Source organism: Ictidomys tridecemlineatus, chromosome 3 (assembly GCF_052094955.1).
Source record: "Ictidomys tridecemlineatus isolate mIctTri1 chromosome 3, mIctTri1.hap1, whole genome shotgun sequence".
Classification (NCBI taxonomy): domain Eukaryota; kingdom Metazoa; phylum Chordata; class Mammalia; order Rodentia; family Sciuridae; genus Ictidomys; species Ictidomys tridecemlineatus.
The window spans coordinates 47,535,617-47,558,478 of NC_135479.1; the positions used below are offsets into that span (position 1 = coordinate 47,535,617).

The 22,862-nt window shown below is 36.9% G+C and overlaps 1 protein-coding gene and 1 pseudogene across 1 annotated transcript; one reads left to right on the forward strand and one right to left on the reverse strand.

The window, feature by feature from the left end:
* The first annotated feature begins 8,165 nt into the window (after nucleotides 1–8,165).
* On the forward strand, nucleotides 8,166–9,110 carry LOC101973000 (olfactory receptor 1). The gene has a single exon (XM_005337288.3). The coding sequence runs from the start codon at nucleotides 8,166–8,168 to the stop codon at nucleotides 9,108–9,110; it is 945 nt and encodes a 314-aa protein (XP_005337345.3).
* Nucleotides 9,111–14,391: 5,281 nt separating this feature from the next.
* LOC101975076 (olfactory receptor-like protein DTMT) lies at nucleotides 14,392–18,381 on the reverse strand (annotated as a pseudogene).
* Between the last annotated feature and the right edge of the window lie 4,481 nt (nucleotides 18,382–22,862).

A 22,862-nucleotide genomic window follows, 5' to 3' on the forward strand; every position in this document is an offset into this window, starting at 1 on the left:
TAAGTGTGGAATAAATTTACTTATATCCATGAAATAACATGCTTCAATTTTTATTAGGCCCTATAAATCAACTTGAAAGAACTAACATATTAACAATGTTTTCTATTCAATGAATATAAACTCTCCATATATTTAGTTTTCCTTTATATCTTTCATCATAATTTTGTAGCTTTCCTCATGTACATTTTTGTATAATTTTAAATTTATAAAGTACTATGCAAATGTAAATGGTACTTGTAGTAATATTGAATTCCACATGATCACTGTTGGTATAGTAAATAAATTGGTTTTTTAATATTAACATTGCATCATACAACCTGGAAACAACCATTTATTAGCTACTGTTGTTTTTGCGGACTTTTGGATTTACCACTTAGAGGATCATGTCATCTTTTACACAGGGACAGCTTTACTTCTTCTTTCCAAGTATCTGGACTGTTTACCTATTTTTCTTCTCTCATCATATTGCTAGAACTTCTAGTGTATGCTGAAAAGTGGTGGTGACAAACAATATGCTTACCTTGTTTATGTTTTTGGTGAGAATATTTCAATTTTCTCACCTTTAACGGGGATACTAGCTGAATATTTTTGGTAGCTACTCTTTATGAAGTTGAGGAAGTTCATATCTATACCTATCTTACTGAGAGTTGTTTCAGGAGAGGGTATTGAATGTTTGTCCAGTAATCTTTTCTGTAAGTGTTGATTTGCTAATGTATTTTTTGTCATTACCCTGTGATGTGATAGATTACATTATGGATTTTTAAAAATACATTTTTAGTTGTAGATGGACACAATATTTTCATTTTATTTATTTATTTTTATGTGGTGCTGAGGATGAAACCCAGTGCCTCATGCATGCAAGGCAAGCACTCTACCACTGAGCCACAACCCCAGCTCTATATTATGGACTTTTGAATGTTGTATGACTCTTGTACAGTGGGGATAAATCTCACTCATCATGGTATATAGTACTTTTTATATGTTATATATGGTTGCATTCCACTTGCTTGCATGTTGTTGAGAATTTTTGCATCTTCATTCATGATAGATATTGAACTGTACTTGGAATATCTGGTATTATGGTAATTCTGTTCTCAGAATGAATTAGGAAGTATTCCCTCTGTATTTTTTTTAATTTTGATAGAGGTTGCAGAGAATTTTGTAATTTCCTCCTTAAATGTTGATAGAAAATACCATGAACCTACGTGGACCTGGTGATTTCTGTTTTGGTAGGTAAGTTAGTACTCATTGGCTCAATTTTCTTCTTGGGAGCTTTTAGAAAGGTTTTGTCTTTCAAGGAATTGGTCTCTTTTTTTCTGGATTACCAAATTTGTGGGCATAGAATTGCTCACAGGACCCTTGTATTAACCATTCACTCTTTTTGGTATCTGTGGTGATATGTCTTATTTCCTTCCTGGTCTTAGTAATTTATGTTCTCTCTCCTTTTTTTCTTAGTCAGCCTGTATAAAAGCTTATCAGTTTTATGTTAAAGAATCAGACTCTGTTTTCTTTGATTTTTCTCAACTGATTTCCTGTTTTCAATCTCATTGATTTCTACTGTAATTTGTATTCTTTTATTTCTTCTGCATACTTTGAGTTTCATTCACTTTTCTTTCTTTAGTTTCCTAAGCTGTAAGTGTGAATGATTGTCTTTAGAGCTATCTTCTCCTCCAATATAAGAATTCAGTGATATAAGTTTATCACTAAATATTTTGCTTTTACTGCATTCCAAAATTTTAAATAAGTTTTATGTTACCTTTTATTGGGCTTAGAAAATTTTAAGCAATAATATATATTCTTGGAAAATTTACCCCTTTTATTATTGTGATAAATAGCAAGAAAAAAGGACTAAAATATACATATATAATTAACTACAATATTTAACCACATCTCTTCATAGATAACATGATTGTTTATGCAGAATCCCCAAAATCCAAGAAAAGGCATAGAACTAATAAGTGATTGCTAATGACATCATAGATTGCAATGCCAACATATTAAAAAGTAGTGAAAATGTAGAGAATACTTAAAATAAAACCAAATCACTAAATAACTAGTTATAAATTTTACAAAATATAAGTGTCCCCTTATTCAGGGAATACATTTAAGTAACCCCAGTGCATGCATGAAATCAGAGATAGTAATTACCACTACATATACTACTTTTTTTCATATATGTGCTGACCTATGACAAAAGTTAATTTACAAATTAGGCACAAGAAAAGATTAACAACCATAACTAATAATAAAACAGAACAATTATAGCAATGTAGTGTAATATATTGCTCTTTTCCGCCATATATATATATATATATATATATATATATGAGTGTGTATAATATATATTCATTTTTCTTCTTCCTGTTATGCTGTATCATGATAAATGCCTACAAGATGACATGACATGAAGGAATGACATACTTTGTAATGTATCATTCAGCTATGCTGTAATGTTTAACTAATATATAAGATTTATTCTGTGAGGTTTACTTACTGCACTGTATGCTACAACACCAATGTGACACATGAGATGACCAAAAGGTAATTAACAGCTGCATAGCACATACAGCACGGACATGATGGACAAAGGAATATGAATATCCCTAGAATGATGGAGGAGAATGGTACAAGATTTTATCATGTTGCTCAGAATAATCAAGAAAGTGTGATATTAGAGAAAAGATAGAAAAAATATCTGCATTGAGAATACAGAATAGCATAAAGAGTACACAAAAAGATCCATTTATACATTATACACTGATTTTTAATATAGTTGCAAAGGCAATTCAGTGGAATAATTCTTTCCAAAAAAATGGTATTAGAAGAACTACATTTCTGGGCTGGGGTTGTAGCTCAGTGGTAAAGTGCTTGCCTCGCATGCTTGAGGCCTTTGGTTCAATCCTCAACACCACATAAAAATAAACAAACAAAAAATAAATATTTTGTGTCCATCTACAACTAAAAAATATATTTTAAAAATTCTTATAAAAAGAGCCACATTTCCATATGCAAAAAAATCCTCAATCCATTCCTCTCTCTAAAACAATTAACTCAAAATGGATCATAGACCCTAATATTTGTTTGAGTGCTGAGTAGAGTCCCCATAATGTGTTTCTCTGGAGTCAGAGAAGTCCCAGAGCAAGAATCAAGGAGCAGATGGAGCAGGAATGAAGTGAAGTGACCCTGAGTTGCATTTATGAGAGCTGGATGAGGTCAGTGCAGAGTGGTTCCTGCAGCTGTGATAGAAATGAAAGATGAGTCTGATAGGACCTAAAATGGTGTGTTAGGTTCAATGTACAGACGAGAGGTGTTGTTCTATCTTGGGTGATTGACCCTGAAATCAAGGGAACACTGCTCTGCACACATGGAAAACAGAGGTCTGTTGAGAGCCACAGCCAAAGGGGGCCCAGCAAAATTCCAGCTGCCAGCAAACTTCCAGCTGCTGGCTGATAATTGGCTCACAGCGGCCCCAGCAACATCTAGCTGATTGGCTCCTCTGCGGTGATGTTCATTGGGCTGTTTCCCTGCCCTTCAGACTGCCAGCTGATGATTGGCTCACAGCGGCCCCAGCAACATCTAGCTGATTGGCTCCTCCACGGAGTTGCTCATTGGGCTGTTTCCCTGCCCTTTCAGACCACGGAGCTGCTCATTGGGGGACTTCTTTGGCTCCGCCCATGCGACCCAGCCAATCGGCCTCAAGAGCAGGAGGATTGGGGGAGGTGGTGAGGCTGGTGTAGGTGAGAGGCTTGTGGAAGCCAGTGGTGGCAGTTGGGCTCTGAGGGTTTTATTCCTGAGGAGCTGTTTTGTTTGGCGTTTGTAGTTCTAAAAATAAAGTTAGTTTCTTTTGACAAGTGACTCCTGAATTGTGCCCAGACAGACTGCGGCAGAGGTCTGTGTCTGAAATCCTGGGAAATGCCTTGAGTACCATGTTTCTATGTCCAAAAATAAATATGAATATAAACCATAACAATCCAATAAAGGTAAGAACAACAAGGACAGAGATTCTCTAGGAATGAAAGTTTACCTTATATCTCTAGGTACATCAACTCACCCAGCTGACGACTGCCTAGTTAAAGGAACAGGAATGATAGAAAAAAAAAAAACCAGCTATGGCCCTGTGATCAATTGAGGGACAGAGAACATTAGGCCTTAGGAGGTCATTGGATATTCATGGAGAATGGTTGAGATGATGGGTGCTAACAGTCTTCTCCTGGAGAGGTAACAAGGTAGAAGTAAGTGAATGGGATGAGAATCTAGGCTCATTTTTCTACCTTGACTAGAAAAAGAATTGAACATGATCTGGAGGCGCTTATCCTTTCTCTTATCCCCGTCATTTCCTTATATAGGCATATAAATAAGGTTGGATAATAGAATTCTGATGCTTGTTAGCAGCATTTACCTCTCCTAGGTCCTGTTTAGGTAGAATTGCGTCATGGCCACTTTGCTACTTTTTCCCAAAGAACATGATCTCCATGTTGGTGCTCTTCCTCTGTAAGCTTTATATGCCTAAGACATTTGAAATCACTGTCAGTCAGGTCCTTGATTACTTTCATGAATTTTCCAAACTTCCCGTCTCAAAGAAGTAGGGTCCACCAGCACAGGACTCCTGTCCATTCCCTAATGGGCAGTAATTAAGCATCTGTCCCTGTGCTGCCCATCCCCACCTTTTCCCAAAGTATAGACACTTCTGATCAGTGGCTATAATCACTCACCATATAGGACTCTGAGGGAATTTGTCCTGGATTGTCCTGAGTAATTACTTTGGTTTAATGAGCTTTACCAGAATCTGGACTCCTGGGATGCACAGCCTCTTAGGACTAAGGATAGCAGAAAGAAGATACAGTAGAAAGGTTGGTGTAGTTAGGTTATAACTACAGAGGCTGTTATTTTCTCTGGCTATAATGAATAAGGGTGCTATGTTCTTGGGTCAGGGCCCTGGAGTCACCCTCAGACAGCCAGGGTAAGTTGGCAAGAGGGAGAATGAGCTGGTGCCTTTCCAACCCTGATTCCCTGGTTGAATGATGTTCTGCAACATAATTTTTTAGGCTTGATAACATTCCTTTTTTCCACTTATGTGCCTCCAAAGACATTGCCACATTACAGGAACATTTTGATTAATGATCATCACTGATAATCCTTTTCTTAATATAATGTTCATTAATGTTAAAGTATAATGTATTCTCAAAGGTTAGAACATTTCGACATAATAATATCTATGCAAGGCAGGAGTCATCTGAAGAGCTTTAAAAAGTTTTGCAAAGCCTACCTTCAGAGACTATGATTAAATTAGTTTGAAATGGTTCAGTGATCTGTATTTTTTTGTGGGAACATACATACTTGGTTAGTCAACTGCAGACCATTGACCACAGAATTGATGTCACCGGGGTATTCTTTAAAATGTACAGTCTGAGCTACAGAAACAGAATTAGTGTTTTAACAAAATTTTCACATTATTTGCATGTATATTGAACTTTAGAAACACTGCCTTAGATGATTCTTATATGAGTATAGGTAAGAACAATGGATTTCACAGCAAAAGAAGAGAGGAATCTCGTTGGGTCATTACTAACAACATCAGCAGGTGATGTTTCTAATTTGTGATCCATGAACATACTCTTGACACAAGAGATAGTCCTGCTCACTCACAAGAGATTGCAAAATTCTGAGAAACCAGGTACATGATTTTCCTACATGTTTCTTCCCTTTTTAATGACACTACATAATTTCCAAGAGTATACACTGTTAATGCAGCTGTGTTGAACACCATCAGCAGTGTGAAGTTCACAGAAGTTTGATTAATTAATTTTATTTTAGTGAAGACAATTCCCAAATCTCTTAATGCTCCTCCTCTGCATACTTTGACAACTTTGAGATATACTGAGGTTTATGAATCATAGTTTTCCAAAAGAAAAATAAGAGAGTGTGTATGTGTACATGTGTGTGTGTGTTTTACTTTAAAGATAAAGTTCACACAGTACTGGGGACTTACAAATCTTGATATCTGCAGAGAAGGACAGTACACTGGAGTCCTGGAAAGAGGGTATGTTACAATCTTGAGCCCAGAGCATTTGCAGGTAGAATTCTTCTTCTTCTTGAGAGTAAATTATTTTGTCTTAAGTCCTGCTACTTATGGTATAAGTCTCATCATACTGTGGAAATTAATCTACATTACTCAAAGTCTACTAACTTAAATGTTAACACATTATAAAATACCATCCTAACAATATCTAGAATTGTTCCAGAAAAATGTGCCATCAGGGTCTAACTAAATTGTCATATAAAATTAATCATTTCATACAGTGCAGGCATCAGAAGAAGAATTCAAATGAGGACTCAAAAAAAAATGTGCCTTCCCCATATTTTATAAAATTCTCAGTATATTTATTTTCATATGTAAATGATAATGGGAGTCATCAGTATTACTCAAAAGAGTAAGACATCTGACATAGCCTAATATTTTCCATAAGTACAAATTGCATTTGTGAAGAGTGGCTAAATGGTTAGGTCCAGTAAATTTAAATGTTGGGAGAATTTAATAACAGGATTTTTTTATGTAATGAGAACTCGCTGTCTTTAAAGTTGAAGGAATCTGTCCCAACCTGAATGACTGCCAACAAATATTACTGAAGCATTGGCCACATCAGGCACCATGCCATGGGCTGCCCTGCTGCAGACATGGAGCAGACGGAGTTTCCTGCATGGAGTTCACAATTTGGTGCAAAGTCAGCTATCCACCAGTGATCAGCACATGGAGTGGTGCGACATGAGTGTAGAATGCTGTGGAACCTGCAGCAGGACTCACCTGGTCTGGGGTCTCAGGGAAGGTTTGTGTTAGCAAATGCCTAAGGATAGGCCAAGTGAAGAAGAAGCAGAGGGGAGAAAATGATAGGCTACAGGAGGAACACCAAGTAAGAAATGCTAGAGGCAATAATTTATGACCGTAGGTCCAGCATTGCTGGAGAGTGCAACACAAGTATCACTGTGGGGCCACTGGAGTCCATGGTCACAGATCAGGTAATGAAGCATCATTGTACCCCTGAAAGGAAGGTTGCCTTCATCTGACGAGCAATCCCAATAAGGCACTCATCAGAACAGGCATGACCAGATTTCAATCTTGGAATGCCACAGTGCGGATGAAGCATATTAAAAGAGAAGGGTATTGAGGCATGGAAAAGAGGGACATGAGTTGAGAGACGGCTTCCACAGTTTAGGAGAGATCATATGTCATCCTGTTCCAGAAATATCGTCTTGGGATAAGAATAGATGAAACAGCAGAATGAAGAGTGAAATCTCTAGGATATGTTAGACTGGAGTTGATGTTAAAAGAAAGGGAATGAGTGAAATAAAATTCACAGACTTGTGATTTGATTCTGAATCCCTTTTACTTTTAAGAATGTAGAAGAGGAGGAGGTTGGGAGAGAATCAAGTGAGATCCTGACTTTCACTAAGGACATATTGTGCTAAGGATGCCTGAATACATCCAAGAGAAGATAATCATTAAGAAATGGGATGCAGAGTTCTGTGGGTGAAAGACATCTATGCCTGAGGGTTTTTTTCCTTTGGAATATTTGTAGAATTATAAAATAATGGGGTTTAGAAAGATACTTAAATAACATCAATATAAAAGATAGTGATGGAACCAGGAGTGGTGTCATCCCAGCAACTCAGGAGACTGAGGCAAGAGGGTTACAAGTTGGAAGCCAACATCAGTAACTTACTAAGGTCCTAAAAAACTTGGAGAGAACTTGTCTCAAAATTTTTTTAAAAATAAAAGGGCTGGGGATGTGGCTCATTAGTAAAGTGTCCTTGGGTTCAATCCCCAGGAACGACACACATTAAAAAGATACTGATAAAACAAGAACCTAATACAGTTGCCTAGGATAACCAGTCAAGCAGGTAAGAGAAAGATCAATGTATTTTTATCCCAGAGGAAAAATAGATAAGTGTTTAGGGAAGGAGGAAACATGTTTAAAAGAATTCATTTAAAATCACCAATGCTTATAGGGTCTTTAAGACATTTGTAGTTTAGAGGTTATAATTAATGTGGTGATAATGTGACGATCAATTGCACAATGAAAAATGGACCAAGAACATAGAAATACATTCATCTTACTTGAATTTAAAGAGATCCTATTATTTTCTCTTAAAGGTACTGGAGACAGAGCATGAAAGGAAAGAACCAAACTATCATCTCAGAGTTCCTCCTCCTGGGCCTATCCATCCAGCCACAGCACCAAAACCTGTTCTTTGACCTCTTCCTAAGCATATATCTTGTCACTGTCCTAGGGAATCTCCTCATCATCATCCTCATTCGCCTGGACTCCCATCTGCACACTCCCATGTATATTTTTCTCAGCAACTTGTCCTTCTCTGACCTCTGCTTTTCCTCTGTCACCATGCCCAAATTGCTACAGAACATGCAGAGTCAAGTTCCATCCATCCCCTATGCAGGCTGCCTGACCCAGATTTACTTCTTCCTGTTTTTTGGAGACCTTGACAACTTCATCCTTGTGGCCATGGCCTATGACCGCTATGTGGCCATCTGCTTCCCCCTGCACTACACCACCATCATGAGCCCCAAGCTCTGTCTCTCCCTGGTGGTACTGTCCTGGGTGCTGACCACGTTCCATGCCCTGTTGCACACCCTGCTCATGGCAAGACTGTCTTTTTGTGTGGACAACGTGATCCCCTACTTTTTCTGTGACATGTATGCTCTAGTGAAACTGGCTTGCTCTGACACTCATGTTAATTATTTGGTGATATATATCATGGGAGGACTGGTTGTTGTCCTCCCATTCCTACTCATTATCTTATCCTATGCACGAATTGTCTCTTCCATCCTCAGGGTTCCTTCTGCTCAGGGTATCCATAAAGCCTTCTCCACCTGTGGCTCCCACATTTCTGTGGTGTCGCTGTTCTATGGGCCAGTCATAATTCTATACTTATGTCCATCAGCTAATAATTCTACTGTGAAAGATACTGTCATGTCTCTGATGTACACGGTGGTGACTCCCATGCTGAACCCCTTCATCTACAGCCTGAGGAACAGAGACATGAAGGGAGCCCTAGGAAGAGTCTTTTGTCAGAAGAAAATTCCCACCTATGTATGATGGAAATGATTGGATTTTTAAATATCATTTAGTCTAGTAAATGTATTGATATTAATATTGGAATATTATTCTAGATTGTTTCCCACATCATGATAACTTCTGACGAAGTAGCATATCACATAATTGTTCAACAGGTAAAAGAGAGAAATTAGCTAATTAATTGGAAGGGGGTCTTTTAACCTGGCTATGCCTTCCTGTTTCTCTTTTCTTGGTGATCCTGGGAAAGCACAGGGTAAGGGCTACTGTTTTATGAGACCTCCATTATTTACATTCTTAAGTTGCGCTCATATTTTGTTATTTTATCTCAAACATGCTTTGACCATGGCAGAATTTTTAAATATTGCTCCATAATCTTATGTTGTTACTCAACAACATCTAAATATCTCCACCTCCCAACCTCCTTCAAATATCTCCTACACAATATTCCTGCACAAATTTTGGCATCATTCTCTCTCTTAATTTTCCTACATCCTTAATTTATTTTCATGTCTACATTAATTTTTCTGCCTTTTCCTGACCCTAAATACATTTTCTAACCCTTTATGTAATGCTGTCATTTCACAATTCTGTCTTTACCTGTCGTTAACTAAGGCAAGGACCCTATAAATTATTTCTCCAGGACTGAGCAAGGAAGCCCTGAGGTTGGTTAAAAAGTTTAGTTTTAAAGGACACCTTCTTGTTTGGTATTTTGATTTTGCAAAAGTTCCTGATATCTATGCCTTGGTTACACACACATTATAATTCAAAGGAAGTAGAAAAGATACTCTCACTATTTTTAACTACAAAATATTAAGTTCATTGACTTTCCTTGTCATTCAGAAAATCCGTTGGTTCAGCTGGTGCAAGACCAGAGAATATCTGACTCTGAGGTTTCTTTTCATTTTCTCCCACATACAAGAGAAGGGAGTAGCCATTCTTTTTAAAACTCAGCTCCTCTATAGCATGGGCTGTTTCCATCTTGGTTTATTTGTTTCCCTATTTGTACCCTGTGGGTGATGGTATTCAAACCCATTTCTTTCCTCCTTTCATAGTCTGCTGACCCCACAACTGTCTAAATGCCAGAACTTCCTCAAAATTTCCCATCAATTCATTTCACTTCCTAGCTGTTCTTTTTATTCTAAACAATTTAGAATTGTTTTATCTACTAATGTGAAAAATGTCATGGGCATTTTGGTAGGAATCTCATGATGGAACATATTGGTATTTTGATTGGGACTGCACTGAATTCATATATCACTTTGGGTATTATGGACATATTTTAAAATATATTTTAGAAAAATGTATATGTTGTAATCACAAACTGTATGAACATCTTAACAATATTTCAATCCATGAATATGAGATGCTTTTCCTTTTTTTATTGTTGTCCTTCATTTTCTTTCAACAATGTTTTATAATTTTCACAGTAAAGATATTTTTTCCTCTTTGGTTAAACTTATTCATAAGTATTTTAGGTAAAGTTTTAGCTACTGTAGTTTGGATTGTCTTCTTGATTTCTAATTCATATAGTTCACTTTTGGTATATAACATTGCTACTGTATGCTGATTTTTTTACCTTGAAAAAATTGCTGAATTTGTTTGTTACTTCTAATAGTTTTTGATGAAGTTTTGAGGGTTTCTAGATATAAGATCATGTCGTGCTAACAGAAACAAGTTGACTTCTTCTTTTCATTTTGGATGTTCTTTATTTCTTTCTCTTACCTTATTGCTCTGGGTAGGATTTCCAGCACTATGTTCGATAAAATGTGTGCAAAGTGGACATCCTTTTCTTCTAGATCTTAGAACAAAAGATTTCAGCTTCACTCCATTCAGTATAATTTTAGCTTATTGTAAATGACCTTTATTATGTTGAGGTACATTCCCTCTATGAAAGATTCCTTGATGATTTTTAAAGGGTGCTAAATTTTATCAAATACATTTTCCATATCTATTGAGATAATCATGGTTTTTGTCTTTCATTCTATTGATGTAGTGTATCATGTTTATTGATTTGTATTTTGAACCATTCTTGCTCTCAGGGGCTAAACCCACTTGATTAAGATGAAAATCTTTATAATGTTGTGGATTCAGCAGAGTAGTATTTTACTGAGAAGTTTTGCATATATGATCATTGAAAATATTAGCTTGAAATTTTCTTTTCTTTCTTTTTTTTATTTTTACCTTTCTGGTTTGGTATCAGGGTAATGTTGGCCTCATACAATGTGTCTGGAAGAATTAAGGCCTCTGGATTCTAGGTTTTTCTTTGATGGGATGCTTTTTATTATTGATTCAAATTTGCTACTTGTTTTTGGTAAGTTCTGGTTTTTATTTCTTCATGATTCAATAGTAGTAAGGTATATGTGTCTAGAAATTTGTCTTCAGAAGAATACTCATTTTAAACAGCTTTTGCAGATGAATTTTTATATAATAAAACTAATCAGTTCAAAATTCAACAATTTACAACACTTGCCTAGCATATATGAAACCCTGGGTTTCATAACTAGTACCATAAAAAATAATCTACAATTCAGTGAGATTTTAAATCATGATATTTGAACGACTTCAATTCTCCTCAAAGACACTTGATGAAATCCATGCCAGATTCCAACTGGAATTATTTTTATGGAAACAAATAAGCTTATTCTTAGATTTACTTGAAAGAGAAAATAAGTAAAATTTCTAAGAACTATTTGAAAACCTAGAAATGTAAGTTGATTCCATGCCTAGCAATACCAGTATGTATCTGGAAAAAAAAAAACTCTGTAAGCAAAACAGTATAGACTTGTATAGTAACTGACAAAGAGATCAAGAAATGAGGAAATATTTGAAGAAATAGTCCTGTGGGGGGAATTTTTATGATGAATATGGTATTTAAGTTAAATGTGGTGAAGAATGCAGTACTTAAAGAATGGTACTGGGATGATTGGCATGGTAAAATACTAAATGAATTCCTTACACTCTTAATGAAAGTGCATTTTAGATGGCTTAAAGCACTAAATAAAAACTACAATTTATAAAACTATTTAATACAAGAAAATATTTAAATTCATGCAAAATTCTGAAACTACACTTTTTAAGTTTCACACATTTGATCATGTAAAAATAAGAATTTTTTAAAAATTAGTTTATTAAACAAGCATACTTACTTAGTTTCCTTTTCAAAACTTGCATATTACCATAATGAAAGCATATTTTTAATTAAAATTAGCAAATAGTACATTAATTCAAGATTTACTTTTTCCTAGGATTAAAAGTAAAGATAATTATAAAGTGAAAAATTATAAAGTTAGCTTTGAATATAATTTTAAAATATCTCAAGAATACTTAAGAGATTTGTGAAGATGACATTTATTGGGAATTAATTCATTTATCCCCATTACCTGATCACTCCTGAAATTAGGAACTAAGATGTAAGAAGTCAAGAGGACCCAAAATTACCCTGAAACTTTGAAAATCATTCATCAGTATGCTGGAATATTCTACTTGTTCAAAGCCACAGGGTAAAATTTGTGCTGATTGGCATCTATTTCTCTTGAAAAGAATGGAGAGAAAATAGCAGACACACAGAGCCTCATTGGTGTCCCCCCAAATGTTAAGGAGTAAGGACTGGAGGAAATAGTAAGCCATGAGCCAAATTCAGAACACTATTACCTTGTCAACAGCATTTGAAAATGATATTTTCAAACGGCTAAATGTAATGTGGCAGTGCTAGTCTAAGGAAACAGCAGTAACCACATTGCTCTCTTTCGGCAATCCCCCTATCCTGTAACTTAGTACAGGGTGTAAGGTGAGGGTCCAATGGGATTCTTTTCCATGTGGCTGAGAATAATCCTTTTTGTGAACATATACCCAAAATACACAAACATACACAGTTTATTAGGTAACTATTTGGAAGATAATGTGAATCAAGAAATAGAATGTAGGACAAAGAGCATATGTGGGTAAATAATAAAGAGTTCAACTTTGTGTGATCAGAAAGCATCAAGTGAAAATGTCCATTGAAACATGAGGATAGCAACTATGACATGGGCTGCAGAGATGTGGAGGTCAGTGCTATTTAAAAGAAGTTGAGGGCTGGGGATGTGGCTCAAGCCGTAGCGCGCGCTCACCTGGCATGCGTGCGGCCTGGGTTCGATCCTCAGCACCACATGCAAACAAAATGTTGTGTCCGCGGAAAACTAATATATATATATATATATATATATATATATATATATATATATATTAGTTTTAGAGAATTTTTATATATATAAATTCTCTCTCTCTCTCCCCCCCCTCTCTTTAAAAAATAATAAAAAATAAAAGATGTTGAAATAACAGATTTGGTTGCCATCACTTGCAGGGGACAAAGAAACTAATGACCAAGAATGGTAACCTAGACAATGATACATACAGCTCACTATTTCTGAGGTGGGGAGAGGTGAGAAGAACCTCTACAATATAGTAGTCTGCAGTCTTAAACAGGTTCAGTACTGACGCATAGTGGAGCATTGGCGTGTTTAAATCCCACATTCTTCAATCTTTGACACATAATAAGATTCCCTTTCCTTCATGGAACCATCACAGGAATTAAATAAGATCATGGATGTAAAGTTTATTGATAACTTCAAAAACCAAGGAGAAAGGGGTGATCCTTAAAGAGTGAGGTTGAAAAGCAGACTCTGGACTCCTTGACCATTCTTGAGGCAACAGCACTTAGGGCCCCAAGAGGACTTTCTTTCCAGCAAATACAAACTAAATTGCTATAAGAAAGCAAATATAATGTGTACTTAAATACGGATCAAGTAAAAAGGAAGGAACATGCATAATACATGAGGAAAAAAGAGAAGTAAAAAAAAAAGATTAACAGAATGATGTGAACACTTGCTCAGAAAGAGATTTCTATTTAGGAATGAAAAGTTCAATCTACAAGAGCGACTGTTGACTTGAGTTGTTTGAATCTTAGCACTGACCTAGGCAAACAGACTATCATTTAAAGCTGAGTTATGGTTTTCAAAGAACAACACATGATAAATTAGTGTTTTAATAACTTCAGACAGAAATTTGAATTAAATGATTCAAATTATGCCTTCCAAGGTCAGCTAGAATTGACAAACAAGAAACCTTCCCAGCAGGTCACTGAGAACATCTTTTACATCAACTACACATCCCCATTTCAGTTTTTATTTAATGGAAAATTATTCCACTTGAATAGAAACATGAAAAGAAAGATCTACAGTAATATTCAAATATCAAGCTCAGTACTTATACTGGACAACACTGTGTACAAATTTCAAGTGTTACCATGATGCAGAGAATAGAACTATATTCTAACAAAAGACTCTCTCAGGGCTCCCTTCATGTGTCTGTTCCTCAGGCTGTAGATAAAGGGGTTCAGCATGGGAGTGACCACCATATACATCAGAGCCATAATAGAATCTTTCACACTAGAATTGCTAGCTGATTGACATAAGAAGAGACCAATAATGGCCCCATAGAACAATGAGAACACAGAACACAGGTGGAAAAGGCCTTGTGGATCCCACAAAAGGAAAAAAAACTTGAATAGGGAGGAGAAAATTCATGCACAGGACACAATGATCAGTAGGAATGGGATGACAATAACAAGTCCTCCCATGATAAATATCATTAACTCATCTATATGACTGTCAGAGCAGGCAAGCTTCAGCAGAGCAGATATGTCACAGAAAAAGTGTGAGATCAGGTTGGCTGAATAGAAAGACAGTCTTGCCATGAGCAGAGTGTGCAACATGGAATGGGGCATGGTCAGCACCCGGGACAGCACCACCAGGGAGAGACAGCTCAGGGGTCACGACAGCAGTGTAGTACAAGAAGGAGATGGCTGCATAGAGGTCATAGGCCATGGCAAAAGGAGATAGCTCTCGAGGTTTCCAAAAATGAGGAAAAAGTACATTTGAATCAGGCAGGCTGCGAAGGGAATGGATGGAACTTGACTCTGTGTGTTCTGCAGTAGTTTAGGAATGGTCACGTAGGAAAAGCAGAGATCAGAGAAAGACAAGTTGCTGAGAAACAAATACATGGGTATGTGGAGATGGGAATCAAGCAAATGGGAATGATGATGATGAGGTTCCCCAGGATGATGGTAAGATACATGGAAAGGAATAGGACATAGAACAAGTTCTGGTGCCCTGGCTGGATGGGCAGGCCCAGGAGGAGGAACTCTGATAGTTTGGTTCCTTCCTCTCATGTTCTGTCTCCAGTATATTTTACAGAAAATAATAGAATCCCTTAACAATCCAAATAAATAAGCATTGTTCTATTATCATACATTGTCTGATACTCATCATATAATAATTTCATTTTCTTTAAAAATCAAAATCTTTACTGCCCAAATGTCTATTTTCTGCATAATCATTGATGTCTTTTTCTTAACTTCTCTGTAACATGTTTGAATATTTAATCCTTTCCTAAACACTGTTATCAATTTGCTTCTGAGACAAAATGCATTGTTATTTTTCATACCTTCCTGGCTGATAATCCTCGGGAAACATAATTGGTTCCTGTTCCATCTGTATCTTATATTTTGATGTTCCTGGGGATTTTTTATTTTTAACTGTTTTAATTAGTTATATATGACAGTAGAATGCATTTACACACTTTGATACATCATACATAGATGGGATATAATTTCTCATTTTTCTGAGTATACATGTTGCAGAATCATGTTGGTCATGCAGTCACACATATACATACAGGAATAACGTCTGTTTCATTCTACTATATTTCCTATCCCCTCATCCCCACACAACCATGTTTATGTGGGTTTTCCCTATGTCCTCTACTATGTGCCATTGGTCTACAAGTCTATTTTGGTGCCAATATCATGCCATTTTTATGACTATAGCTCTGTAGTATAGTTTAAGGTCTAGTATTGTGATGCCTCCTGCTTCACTTGTCTTGCTAAAGGTTACTTTAGCTATTCTGGTTCTCTTAATTTTCCAAATAAATTTTGTGATTTCCTTTTCTTTGCTATGAAGAATGTCATTGGGGTTGTAATAGTAATTGCATTAAATCTGAATAATGTTTTTGGTAGTATGGCCATTTTGACTATATTAATTCTGCCTATCCAGGAGCATGGGAGATCTTTCTATCTTCTGAGGTTTTCTTCAATTTCTTTCTTTAGTGTTCTGAGTTTTCATTGTAGAGGTTTCACCTCATTGGTTAGATTGATTCCCAGGGTTTTTATTTTTTTGGGGGGGGGTTGTTTGTTTGTTTGTTTGAGGCTATTGTGAATGGAGTAGTTTTTCTAATTTCTCTTTCAGTGGATTCATCACGGATGTATAGGAATGCATGTGATTTCTGGATGTTGATTTTATATCCTGCTACTTTGCTGAATTCATTTATTAGTTCTAGAAGTTTCTGGTGGAATTTTTGGATCTTCTAGATATAGAATCATGTCATCAGCAAATAGTGATAGTTTGAGTTCTTCATTACCTATTTGTATCCCTTTAATTTTTTTTCTTTTGTCTAATTGCTCTGGCTAATGTTTTAAGGATGATGTTGAATAGAAGTAGTGAAAGAGGACATCCTCGTCTCATTCTTGTTTTTAGCAGGAATGCTTTCAATTTTTCTCCATTTAGAATGATGCTGGCCTTGGGTTTACCATATATAGCTTTTACAATGTTGAGGTATGTTCTTACTATTCCTAGTTTTTCTAATGTTTTGAACATGAAGGTGTGCTGTATTTTGTCAAATGCTTTTTCTGTATCTATTGAAATGATCATATAATTCTTGTTTTTAAGTCTATTAATATGATGAATTACATGTATTGATTTCTGTATATTGAACCAACCCAGCATCCCTGGGATGAATACCACTTGATAGAGGTGCACTATCTTTTAAATATGTTTTTGTATGTGATTTGCCAGAATTTTATTGAGAATTTTTGCATCGATGTTCATCAGGGATATTAGTCTGAAGTTTTCTTTCCTTGATGTGTCTTTGTCTGGTTTTTGTATCAGGGTGATATTAGCCTCATAGAATGAGTTTGGAAGGGTTCCCCCTTTTCTATTTCATGGAATACTTTGAGAAGTATTGGTGTTAATTCTTTGAAAGTCTTATAGAACTTGGTTGAGAATCCATCTGGTCCTGGGCTTTTCTTGGTTGGTAGGCTTTTGATGATGTTTTCTATTTCATTACTTATAATTGATCTGTTTAAATCATGTATGTCCTCCTCATTCAGTTTGGGTAGGTCATATGTCTCTAGAAATTTGTTGATGTCTTCGATATTTTCTATTTTAATAGAGTATAAATTTTCAAAATATTTTCTAGTTATCTTCTGTCTTTCAGATGTGTCCATTGTGATATTTCCTTCTTCACCTTATATTTTAGTAATTTGAGTTTTCTCTTTTTTCTCTTCATTAGCATGGCCAGGAGATTATCTATTTTATTTATTTTTTCAAAAAAACAACTTTGTGTCTTGTCTATTTTTTCAATTGTTTCTTTTGTTTAAATTTCAGCTCTGATATTAATTATTTCCTGTCTTCTACTGCTTTTGGTGGTGTTCTTTTCCTAGGGCTTTGAGATGTAGTGTTAGGTTATTTATTGACTTTATTTTTTTATTGAATGCACTCAGTGCAATAAACTTCCCTCTTAGTACTGCCTTCATACTCCCAGAGATTTAGATATTTTGTATCAGTGTTCTCATTTACCTCTAAAAATATTTTATTTCATCCTTGATTTCTTATACTATATAAAATAAAATAAAATAAATCTTGCTGGAAAGTCGAACTGTCTCTAAAAGTGTTCAGCAGTTTCTCAGCCCTGTCTCTGACATCTCTTGGGATCATCAAACCCAGATCAACCATCACAAATCCTGTCTCTATCACAACAATGGGGGCTTCAGGTACCTCAGGATCATCCAGGCTGCAGTCCCAAGATCTCAATTCTGCTCATATTTGCAGAGAGACCACCTGGGATATAGTCATGTAAAGGAGCAACCCCAAGATGCACCAGGCAAGACAATGGTCACCAGCACTCTGAGCAGGAAGACCCCAGGCTCCTCCAAACCCACAGGCACCCCCCACACTGAACCTGAAGGTCCCAGCTCGAGTTCCCAGACAGTGGTTCTTATGGTAGTAAACCTGCTGGCACCCAGTCCCCAGCCATGGCTGGTGTCCCAAAATGGGTGCAACCACATGCAACCAAACCTGGAGTCTCCCCTGAAGCCATCCTCCAGGCTATGGTAGCAGTGGTAGTGGCAGTGGTTGTTGGCAGCAGGCAGTGGGTCAGCATTAGTGGTGGCTGCAGCAGCAGCTACAACTTCAGCCATGGGGACATTGTCTCTAGGCGATCTCCAGGGGTCACAGCAGTGCTGGCTTCAGTTGCATCCAGGGCAGTGGTTTCTTCTGTGGCAGTAGCACACAGAAAGAAGGCCTCCAGGTGATCTCACGCTGGCAGCAGTGAATGAGAGGCTGCAATGGTGGTAGCAGTCAATCAACTGCTGGCTGCAGTTGATTGACAGGAGATTTCCAGTTCAGCAGCAACCACCACGGAAGTAGCGAAGAAATTCACCTCCGAGGTAATGGAGGCCTTGCCCAGAGAAGAGTCCTCCGAGCATGGCAGTGTCTTCTGTGGCAGCCCAGAAAGAAGACCTCCAGAAGATCTCAGGCTAGCAGCGGCCTCAAGTATTTTTAAAATGCTATACTATTTTTTAATGAAAGCACTCAATGCAATAAACATTGCACCCAGGAAAACTAATCTACTCCAATATCTTAGATCACTTATAAAATTCAGATGTAGGAGCTAGGGATGTAGCACAGTGATGGTGAGCTTTTCTAATATGCTCAATATTCTGGGTTTGATCCCCAGCACTCCAAAAATAAAACATAAAATAAAATCAGTAAGTAACCTATAAATCCCTGTGCCCCATAACATTATCTGTCTGGAGCCACTCTGGACAGGAGCTATGTACACACCTTTAATTCCTGAGTAAAGAGGTACTGAATAGATATTGCACCCCACAATTCAATTTGTACTTTACCTCTGCTCAATTAAGGGGTACAGCTCCAAGAGTGGGTGCCACCCAATGGGGTTGGATTACACTCAACTTGTTTGTTATAACCCTACCCCTTGCCTCATTTGAATGGCTTCTCCCCAATAAAACCCAGGTTCGAGGTGTGCTCCCTCTCTTTCTTGCCTGCCTTGCCCCCCTTGTGGGAGCTGTGGCTGAAGAGTAGACACTCAACCCAAAGAAAAGGTATTTTCTGTGTCTGTGTCTTTATGTAGTCTGCCAAAATTCACTTGGAGTGACCCTAACCAATTTCATTGTGTGTCAAAACAATTATCTTCCCTTCAGTGTATCATAGGCACCTTAAGCTGAAGATGTCCCTAATGACTCTCATCAGATTGCACTGCCTCTGTACCACCCTCCTATTCATCTACTCTCTCATATTTCAAAAAAGAAATGCAGCATCAGATCTGAAGTCTGTGAGCTGTTTCGTTCATCCTTTTCTTTTACTCCAACATACCACATCACAAATATTCCACTTCTGACCACGAGGCTACATTCCTAGTCCACGATGTCATCTTATCTCACCTGGACTATTTAAGCAGTCTCTCAAGTCATGTCCCTATTTCTATGCCTCAGTACCCTTCCCTTCAATATTCTTCAATTACACAGTAGCATTCTAAGTAGAAGTCTGATCAACTCTCTCCTGATTAGTACTTCAGAGGATTGGCATTGCTCTTAAGATAATGTTCCCTTTTAAGGCACAAATGTTGCTTTATTACCTGACCTGTATATACCTCCACTGTCTCACCTGCCCCACAGTGACACTTGCAATTCACTCTGCAGCAAGGCTGAACTTAATAGCATTTTGAACTCACTGTTCCTCCTGCCTATCACTTTGTCCCTCTGCTCTCTCTTCACCTGGCTTACCCACACTTACTTTCAGGCATATTACATGACACTTGCTAAGCTAAAACTCCCTTGTGTTCACATGCTAGGGGAGTCCTGCAGCACTTTCCACAATATCCTCTTCTCATGTCATATCACTTGTGTCTGGATCACAGGTTGATAGCTGACTTCCCACCAGGTTGTGAACTGCACACAGAAAAGGCCATGTCTGCCTCACAACCTGCAGCAGGGCAGCCCCTGGCATGGTGCCTGATGTGGCCAATGTGTCATCAATATTTGTTGGCTGTCCTTCAGGGTGAGACATGTTCCTTCAACTTTAAGGAAGTCAACTCTCCTTAAGTAGAATAATCACTACTTTCGTCCTCCCAGAATACAAACTCTATAGACTTCACCACCTAGCACTATACTTTGTCACTGCATTACCAACTTCTCAAATGAAACTTTGAAAAATATTATATCAAATGCCCTGCCCATTTCAGCAATACTGTTGTGAATGAAACATTCTTAAGCTTTAATACACAGGATGCCATCAAATTGATGTGAATAAAATAAATATGAGATCATTATATAAATTAATGTAAAATAGGAAAGAAACATAATTTTTAAAGCTCTCCCTTGAGTTCCTCCTTAGAGGAATTAGCCATGTGTGATGGCTAATTTTATGTGTCAGCTTTGGTAGGTTCTGAGGCCAAGTTTACATTACATATGACTTTTATGTTGCCATGAAGATATTTTATAATGTGATTAACATTTAAGTCAGTAGACTTTAACAAAAGCAGATTACTGTCTGTGATGACACAGTTGAAAAACTAAGGGGGAAAAAGACTTTATTCTCCTGATCAAGGATTCTGCCCCCAAAAAACTTTCTTCTCCTAAGGAAGAATTCTGCCTCCAGAATGCTCTGGATTTAAAAGTGTGATATCCACTCTTCTCTGGTCTACAGTCTTCTGTCTTTCACTGAAGACTGTGAACATAGAAATATTCAATATCATAGGGACTATGTTCTTAAAATAACTTTGCAAATTAACATGGACATGCACATCATATTAATTTTTTTTCTTCTACTTGACCCTGATGAATAAACACCAGTATGTCACAAAGCTGTCCAAAAAAGCAGAGGAGGAACTTCAACAGATGTGGGAAACTCATTTTGCTGATAAACTTCAACCCGCTGATGGTGTTTAATACTGCCTCATTAACAGTATGTATCCTGGGCTGGGGATGTGGCTCGGGCGGCAGCGCACTCGCCTGGAATGCGTGCGGCCCGGGTTGGATCCTCAGCACCACACACAGGCAAGGATGTTGTGTCCGCCAAAAACTAAAAAAAAATGTTAAAAACACACTCTCTCTCTCTCTCTCTCTCTCTCTCTCTCTCTCTCTCTCTCTCTCTCTCTTTCTCTCTCTCTCTCTCTCTCTCTCAAAAAAAAAAAAAAAACCAAAAAAAAAACCAAAAAAAAAACAATATGTATCCTGGGGTATTGGATGTTAGCATTACAGTGGGAAGAAACATGTAGATCATGCATCTGGTCTTTCAGAATTTTGAATTCCCTGGTGAGTGAGTGGAATGATCTCAGATGTCAGGAGTATGTACAGGGATCACAAACCACAGACATCAACTGTTGATGTTGTCACTGATGCCCAATGAACTTCTACAGCTGTTAAATCCATAGTTCTCAACCTGATAAGAATCACCTAGGGCAGTGTCTCTAAAATTTAATATATATGCAAGTCACCTGGGGATTCTGTTAAAAACCTAAACTGATTCTGTAGCTCCATTTCTACATTTTAAATGACACCAAAGTGATGTTAATACTGTTGTCATTGAACTGCACTTGACTATATTACTCTCTCCTTCTATAAATGTAACATTTTGGGATCCATATATAAGTGAGGTTATGCAATATACTGTATTTGTCTTTCTGTATCTAGTTTATGTTGCTTAGCCTAATGTTCTCCTGGTTTATCTATGTTGTTGCTAATGTTTTACTTTCTTTTTTATAAAGGATAAAGAGTATCTCCACATTTTCTTTATCCATTCATCCATTGTTGGGAGCTTAGTTTGCTTCCATATCCTCACTATTATGTGTAATGCTGCCATGAATGGAGGAATGTTGATATCCCTTTAGTATACTGATTTCCTATCCTTTGGGTATATACACAAAGGTGATATTGATAGATAACATAGTAGTTCCCCTTTTATATTTTTGAGGAGCCTCCACATTTGTTTCTATAATATCTGTACTAATATACATTCCCACCAATAGTGTGCAAATGTTCCCTTTTCTTCACGACCTCAACGACACTTATCTTTCTTAAGTATGGTGATAACTATCCTAACAAATATGAGGCAAAATTTCATTGTGGTCTTACTGTGCATTAATGTCAGGTTTTACCTTCTGATTAGTGATGTTTAACATTTTTTCATATGCCTGTTGTCCAGGTCTACATCTCTTTTAAGAAATGTCTATTGAAGTCCTTTGCCCAGTTTTAAATCAGGTTTACTAGTCTTTTTTGTTGAAATATTTGAGCTCGTTATGAATTTTTAATATTAACCCTTTATTGCGTGTGTGTTTTATATTTTCTCCCATTTGTTATGTCATCTCTTCACTTTGTTATTTGTTATTTCTGTGGCTCTGTAGATGGTTTTAAGTTTGATGCAATCCCACTTGTTTAGTTTTTTTTTTTTGGGGGGGGGGAAGGTTGGTTGTTTGTTTCCTATGCTTTTAGACTCATATCCAAGAAGTCATTGCCCACATTAATCATGGAGCATTGATTGACACAGTATTTTCTTCTAGTACTTTTACAGTTTCAATTGGAACATTTAAGTCTTTAATCTAATTTAAGTTGATTTTTGTACATGGTGTGAAATAAGATCAATTTAACTCTTTTGCATG

Excerpts from the sequence above, each read along its gene's own strand:
- LOC101973000 (XM_005337288.3), top strand. The coding sequence starts at position 8,166 with ATGAAAGGAAAGAACCAAACTATCATCTCAGAGTTCCTCCTCCTGGGC.